The sequence below is a fragment of the Parus major genome, chromosome 4A (assembly GCF_001522545.3).
Source record: "Parus major isolate Abel chromosome 4A, Parus_major1.1, whole genome shotgun sequence".
NCBI classification, from domain to species: domain Eukaryota; kingdom Metazoa; phylum Chordata; class Aves; order Passeriformes; family Paridae; genus Parus; species Parus major.
In genome coordinates, this window is record NC_031772.1 from 16,412,431 (window position 1) to 16,419,967 (window position 7,537).

General features: G+C 52.8%; 1 protein-coding gene across 1 annotated transcript; it reads left to right on the forward strand.

The window, feature by feature from the left end:
• Positions 1–252: 252 nt before the first annotated feature.
• CNGA2 (cyclic nucleotide gated channel subunit alpha 2) lies at positions 253–7,107 on the forward strand. The gene is made up of 4 exons (XM_019006508.2): positions 253–731; positions 2,949–3,056; positions 3,438–3,544; positions 4,214–7,107. Exons 1-4 carry the CDS (start codon positions 490–492, stop codon positions 5,635–5,637), a joined length of 1,881 nt encoding a protein of 626 aa, XP_018862053.1. The 5' UTR covers positions 253–489; the 3' UTR covers positions 5,638–7,107.
• The last annotated feature ends 430 nt before the right edge of the window (positions 7,108–7,537 follow it).

Sequence of the window (7,537 nt, forward strand, 5' to 3'; positions counted from 1 at the left end):
CCAGCCTGGATGGTGGGGAGCAGAGGGCTGACCACGCTTTCCAAGGCCAGGGAGCCTTGGCCAGGTACTTGTGTGTGCCACTGGCGTGGGGTGAGCCTTTTGTGCCTGGCCTTGACACTGCGGCCTTCTGTGGGGTCAGGATCCCCTTCTGCTGTGTGGAATTCGTGGGATGCAGGGATGAGTGTCTGTGAATGCTGCTCTCTGTGCCCCAGTGGCCATGGAGAGGGTTTTGGTAGGGGATGGCTTCACCCCCCTGGGCTCAGAGCCTCCTTTCCCTGCAGGCAGCCTCCCTCTGCCTCAGCCACAGATTCCTCATATTCCTGTGGCAATGACAGCAGGCCTGGGGTAGAAGTTGTGGAACTCTATCAGGGTGGTCTCTACTGCTTGTGTATTTTTTGGTCCCACATCATCACTAAAAGGGGTAAAAAAAGACATTCTAGTGCTTGTAAGGGAGCTGCAAGGGTTTCCTTCTCAGCTGTAGCTCCCCTGATGACTCTGAAGCTTTTGCTTTGTCCTTGCTCTGTTAACAACTCCTGTGTCTGCCTCCCTGGCCTGTCCAGGATAGTCCAGCTGGTGCTGGTGCTCAGGAGCTGGGCCAACAAGAGTCTGCAGGAGGAGCAGGAGAGGCCAGACCCCTTCCTGGAGCGTTTTCAAGGCCCTGAGCTCCTGACAGTGGCTGCAGGTGCTGGCGACGAACTTGAGGATGAGGAGGCTGAGAAGTTTAACAAAAGGTAGGATCCCTTTCCTGTGGTCCCAGCTGGAGCTGGGGGGCTGCCAGTGGGGATGGGAAAGAAGGAAGTGGAGTGATGGGAAGGGTCCCTCCTGCCCCTGTCTTGGCAGCCAGCCTGGCTCTGCTGGGCTGTTTTGCTGACACACAGAACCTGGTGGTCTGTCCCTGTGGAAGAGACCTGGCCTGTCCCTCAGCCATGGGGTCTTCTCCTTCCTGGTCCATGCCTTGGTGGGAAACACGTCAGACCTCCCCAGTTTCATACCAGTCCCACACTAGGGCTGTGTTTGGAGTCAGCCCTGGCTCTGTGATAAGATGCACCTGCAGCTTGTGCATATGAGGGGCTGGACACAAGCCAAGGGATGCAGGACTCCACCCAGCAACCACTGCATCCCACCCAGGAGCCACAAATCTGTGGGATTTGCCAGTCTCATTCATCATCTTTGGGATGAAAGGAGTGTGTTTGCTGCCTGTGTCCCCACAAAGAGCAGCTTTATGAAAAGACTCTTTCAAATGCAGCCCTTTCATCTCCTCAGCTCACACTCCTGGTGAGAAGCAATAACCTGGCTTTTCTTCTGCTGGCTAATTAGAGGGCAAAGCTCAGAGACTGCTCTGGACCCTACCATTATACATGGTAATTAAAACACCGAGAAATAATTGTTTTATGTAGGAGAAAAATAATCTGAGCCTTGTATCTGGAAGAAAATACTGTGAGGTTAAGGGGAGCTTGTTCATGACTAGAAGGAGCTGAAGTGTTCTGTGAAAGGGCTGCTCAGTGCCAGCGTCTTCTGGGAATAGAGTGGGAACTTCTGGAGTTTTCTGGGTCCTCAGCTCCACAAGTAAGAAGAGCCCCAAGTCTGGTAATCCCGCATGTGCACTGTGGCCATGGCAGGTTCCACGGCTCCAGGCCCGAGTGCAAAGCCTTTGGGAAGAGGCAGATGATTATTCCCTCTTCCTGGGTTAACCCAGAGCCCCGTATTTCCAGCCCTGGCCCTGCTGTCAGTGTAATACCAGTGATTCTGGCCACTGTCATGGCATCACTGGTGATTTAAAGCCGAAGTTACTAACATCATTAACAGCATCACAGGTTATTAGTGGCTGTGGGTGCTACAGCTGTCTGGGCTGGCTGCAGGTGAGTCAGAGCTTCCCCTGTGTGTATGCATACAGTGCTGTATGCCCTAGGGAGCAGGGTGCCTCTCTCGAAAAACAAATGTTCAACTTGCACTTTCTGGTTAAAAACAAACCCTTTTAATGGGGAGGCCAGATCACCACTTGTCTGTGGGTGCACAGAGGGTGGACATGAGGGACTGGGGCTGGCTTTGTGCTGAGTGCCAGTCCCCACACTCCAGGCACTGCCTGTACTCCAGGGAAAGGAGACTTCCAGGCTGGGCTTCTGCCTTTGAAGCTGCCAAAATAATGGGGTGGGCATGGGCAATCTGCTGGCAAGTGGGTTGTTTTTTTCCCCCTATCACTGGAGGGAGTTTTTCATCTTCAAAAGCTGGAGGGAGGGAGGGAAGGAAGGAGGGAGAGGGTGTTTTGCCCCACCAGGCTGCAGCAGCTATAAGCCTATCAGCCCAGCCACAGAGTTTGTCTTCCCCAGTGAATCTGGCAACAGGAGCATACACTTCTTATCTCAAAGTCCCAAGACGAGCAGGATCAAACACTTGGGAGCAGTTCAAAGGCTGGAGCCCGGGCTGTGCAGACTGCAGGAGGCACAGGAGGCAGTCCTGCCATGCCAGCTGCCCCCAGGGCCACTGCTCTGGGGCTTGGGCAGCCCTTCCTGGTGCTGCCACTGATCTGCAGCACACTTCCCTTCCTGCTCCACTTAATCCTCTCCTCAGGTCTGCCTGGCACCGCTCCCTCCCTCACCTGGGAGAAGCAATGTCATGTCACATCTCAAGAACTTTTCTGATCATCCTCTTCCATTCACCTGTTCCTGGCTCTGCAGCCACTGGGGTGCTGTGTCATGTGGGCCACCTGCTTTTCCTCACCATCCCACAGATTCCACTTCTGCTGCTTTCCCAGCTCAGTTTAAGGGATAAAGGAACTTAAACAGTGTTGGCATTTGGCACTGCTGGGAACGGTTTTGGCTCTGACTGGCACCCAAGCAGCTCTGTTCAAGGCAGTGCGGTGCAAGGGGTGAAGGATGTGGCTCTGATGCTTCCTTCCAACCCTGTTTTCCACAGACACTGCCAGCTCTGTCTCTTCTCTCTGCTTCCAGGAGGAAATGGCAGTTCTTTGTGGTGGACCCTGCGGGGGACGGGTATTACCACTGGCTGGCTGTGATTGCAGTTCCTGTCCTCTATAACTGGTGCATGCTCGTAGCCAGGTGAGCTGGGAGGTTCTTGGGGTTCCTCTGACCCTCCTGGTCACCTGGTTGTTGTGGCTCAGCCAGGACCAAGCTGACACTCATGGTGCTGGGGCTGGTGGGCACTGAAAGAGACCCTCCACTGTCACTGTGAGTTCTGGCCCAGCTGGAAAGAGCTGTGGTTTCAGGGTCATTTGGGAGGTGGTTTCAAGATGTTGCTTACATCAAGGGAGGGCAGATTTTTCAGAGCAGGGAGTTTTAACTCCTAGAAGAGGAGCGTGCCCAGTGGCCAAGCTCTGTTGCAGAGTTGGGTACCTCAGGATCAGCCTATATCAAACTGTAATAATTAGAGAAGGTGTGGGGATTTGTGGCCTCACACCCTGTTTGATGGCCTTCCTCCAGGGCTTGCTTCACTGACCTGCAAAAGACCTATTTTGTGCTGTGGCTGGTGTTGGATTACATCTCAGATGCTCTCTACCTCGGGGACACAGTGATCCGCCTGCACACAGGTGAGCAGGAGCAGCATCCTGGCTTTCCTTTCATCCCTTAAAAGTGGAGATGAGCTGCAAGGGACAGGCCTAATCCATCCAGTCCCATTAGAAGGAGGGTTTTGCCTACCTTGGCGTTCACTTGTACGAAGCAGTCTCCAGAAAAAGAATCTAATTAGAAGATCTGAGAAATGGAGCAAGTTTCAATATGAAAGATTAATCATCCCAGCTTTCAACTTCACCTTTGAATAATTGTACAAAATTACCTGCATTACTATTAGTATTCAGGCGTAGTTGAAGGTCTGTATCTCTGATTTTGCATCAGTTCAGCTAATGAATTATCTGCATGGAAAAATGGTAGAATTTAATGTTCTCGGAAGGCAGCACTTGGCTGAACGTTTGCTGTCAGAACTGCAATAATTCATGATCTGGAGGATGGAAACCTTTGTGTTTCTTTTTCTTCATGACAACAGACTAAATCCCTGAGTTATATCTTTGGGTGGCTTTTGCCAGATGAAGGTCTTGAGTGGTAACAAACTGAGTAGAGCAGGAACTGGTAATATTTGGGTGACCTTGTGTATTCATGCACACAAATCCATGGCATATCACAGACTATTGCTCACGTGCTCACAAAACCTGCAGAGGTGCCAAACTTAAACCAAGATAATCCTGTAATTTGCTTCTCTTTAGGATTCTTGGAACAGGGGCTCCTGGTTAAGGACCTGAAGAAGTTACGGGATAACTACATCCACACGCTCCAGTTCAAGCTGGATGTTCTCTCCACCCTGCCCACAGACCTGGCCTATTTTTTGGTGGGATTGCACTGCCCCGAGCTGCGTTTTAACAGGCTGCTGCGCTTCTCCCGCATGTTTGAGTTCTTCGATAGGACCGAGACCAGAACCAGCCACCCAAACATCTTCCGCATCAGCAACTTGGTTCTTTACATCCTGATTATCATCCACTGGAATGCCTGCATTTACTATGCCATCTCCAAGGCCATAGGCTTTGGGGAGGACAGCTGGGTCTATCCCAATGTCACAGACCCTGAGTACGGCTCTCTGACCCGGGAGTACGTCTACTGCCTTTACTGGTCCACGCTGACTCTGACCACCATCGGGGAGACGCCTCCCCCTGTGCGGGATGAAGAGTACCTCTTTGTGATCTTTGATTTCCTCATCGGCGTCCTCATCTTCGCCACCATCGTGGGGAACGTGGGCTCCATGATATCCAACATGAACGCCACCAGGGCGGAGTTCCAGGCCAAAATCGATGCCATCAAACACTACATGCAGTTCCGCAAGGTGAGCAAAGACCTGGAAACCAAAGTCATCAAGTGGTTCGACTACCTGTGGACCAACAAGAAGGCAGTAGACGAACGGGAGGTCCTCAAGAACCTCCCTGATAAGTTGAGGGCAGAGATTGCCATCAACGTTCACCTGGAGACACTGAAGAAGGTGAGGATTTTCCAGAACTGCGAGGCAGGGCTGCTGGTGGAGCTGGTGCTGAAGCTTCGCCCTCAGGTGTTCAGCCCGGGGGATTACGTGTGCCGCAAAGGGGACATCGGGAAGGAGATGTACATCATCAAGGAGGGCAAGCTGGCCGTGGTGGCGGATGATGGGATGACACAGTACGCTTTGCTCACTGCGGGGGGCTGCTTTGGTGAGATCAGCATCCTCAACATCAAAGGGAGCAAAATGGGCAACAGGCGCACAGCCAACATCCGCAGCTTGGGCTACTCTGATCTCTTCTGCCTGTCAAAGGAAGATCTCATGGAAGCAATCACAGAGTACCCTGATGCCAAAAGGATCTTGGAGGAGCGTGGCAGGGAGATCCTAATCAAGGAAGGGCTGCTGGATGAGTCAGCTGCAGAGGAAAGCACAGAAGGGAAGAGCATGGAGGAGAGGCTGGACAGGGTGGCCTCGAACCTGGACACGCTGCACACCCGCTTTGGCCGGCTCCTGACTGAGTACAACGATGCCCAGATGAAGCTCAAGCAGCGTATCACTGCTCTGGAGTCCAAGATGAGGCAGGAGGAAGTGGAGGATTTCTTCTCTGATAGCTCAGACAGTCTGTTTGAGGATGAGGAGAAAGCTTCACCTGGTGGGATGCAGTGAGGGGGAACAGAGTCAGCTGGATGATGTCTGACCTTGTGCTGAGGCAGCGTTTGCTGTTTCACAAGGCAGACCCTGTGGCTGCCTTGCCAGGGCCTTTTCTCAGGTCCTTGGCACTGCTGCTGGCACTGCCTTGATGGCAGCCCCTGAGGTGGCTCCAAATCAGGGGATTGCCCTGGCTCCTCCTCTGACCTGTCACTTGTTTCATTGCCTTTTGGGCCAGCCTTTGTAACTCACTTCAGGTAATCAGTCCTCACTGAGTGTCTGCAAACACTGCCCAGTCTGCCCCCAGAAACTCTTTACTCACAGTCCCCAAACTCAGCTAGGACAGGCCAAACTGTGCTTCTGACATCTGCAAAGGGAGAGGCTTGTCTGGGTCACTGTCACTGCCCTGCTCCCCACCCTTGCTGAGGCTGGGCACTGAGCTGGCAGGGTCTGCATCCTCTGCCTCCTGCCTGCCTCTCTCTTCTGTTATTTGGTGCTGTCAGGGGACACCTGGTGCAGGTGCTTTGGTGCCCTGAGCCCTGCACCCTCCTGGGAACAGCATTCCCAAGGCTGTGGAAGCAGCGTGATCCCCATCTGGGCTGTGGATGTCTTGGGTGACAAGGGCCGTGCAGAGGTGCAGTGCTGGCAGTGCTACAAATCAGACAGAGAGAGTCTCTCTCCTCCATCCAACGACAGCCAGATGTGCCAGGAGAGGTTTGACTGGAATGACACATTTCTAAGGAACAAAGCCATGGTGGGAGCCAGCTGTGCCCATATTTGCTCTGCTGTGGGTAGCTCAGAGAGAGTGCAGAACACATTTATTTTCTTAGGCAGGGGGTTTTCTTGTACCCAGTGGGAGTTTTGGGGGTTTGAGGCCCCTTCTTCTGGAGGAGAGATGAGTGGCAAAGCTACAGGGACACGTGTGAGGGTGCAAATGTGGCACCACTGCGAGTGCCAGCAAAGTTCTGCCAGGCTGTGCTGCAGCCCTGGTGGCTCCACGGTGTGAGCAGCTTGGTGGAGAGGGGAACAGTGCAGGAACAGCCCCCAAACCCCTGCAAGCAGCAGCAGCAGTGCAAGCAGCAGTGTCACCCATGCCTTGGGGTACAGGGCAGGTGCTGGGACTGGAGGAGGACACCTCATTTCTTGGTTCTGGGCCTGTGAGCCCACTGCACCTGTGAGGTGGCCTTGGGCTGGTACCAAGCAGGAGAGTACTTGGTAAGGAAGGAAATTCATGTTCTGTGTCAGCCTGAGCCAAGAGTTTGGCTGAAATGATGGGAGGACACATTGGGAAATACCAACCCAGAAGGGTTCATAGTGGAAAACAGGGTATTGCCATTGTTCTTTCTTTCCTTCCAATCTAAAACTGCCTCTGCATTTCATATGAATGTTTTCCATTTAAAAATAAAGGCCTTGTTTTTGGGACCATGGGGGTAGGAATGGTTACATTACCAAAATTAGAAGTTGGGGTAAGAATAAAAGATTTTTTGTCATCTCTGAATTAAACTGTACATGTACTTTTTTTTTTTTTTTGGTTGGTTTTTTTGTTTTTGTTTTTTCGTTTTATGACCAAGATGGTCTTGGCTGAAGTTGGTGTAGTTGCACTTCTGCTACTCCTTATAATGCCACGAGCCACGGCTCCCAGATTCCCCTTTTCCTGGGACTATTGATCATGGATTTGCAGCTTCCTCTTTGCAGAACCGGCCCTAAACCGCCCTACCCCTCTGCACCGCCCGTTCCATCCCGCACCTCCCGTTCTCCTCCCGTTCTCATCCCGCACCTTCCGTTCCATCCCGCATCTCCCGTTCTCCTCCCGTTCTCCTCCCGTTCTCCTCCCGTTCTCCTCCCGTTCTCCTCCCGCACCTCCCGTTCTCCTCCCGTTCCATCCCGCACCTCCCGTTCTCCTCCCGTTCCATCCCGC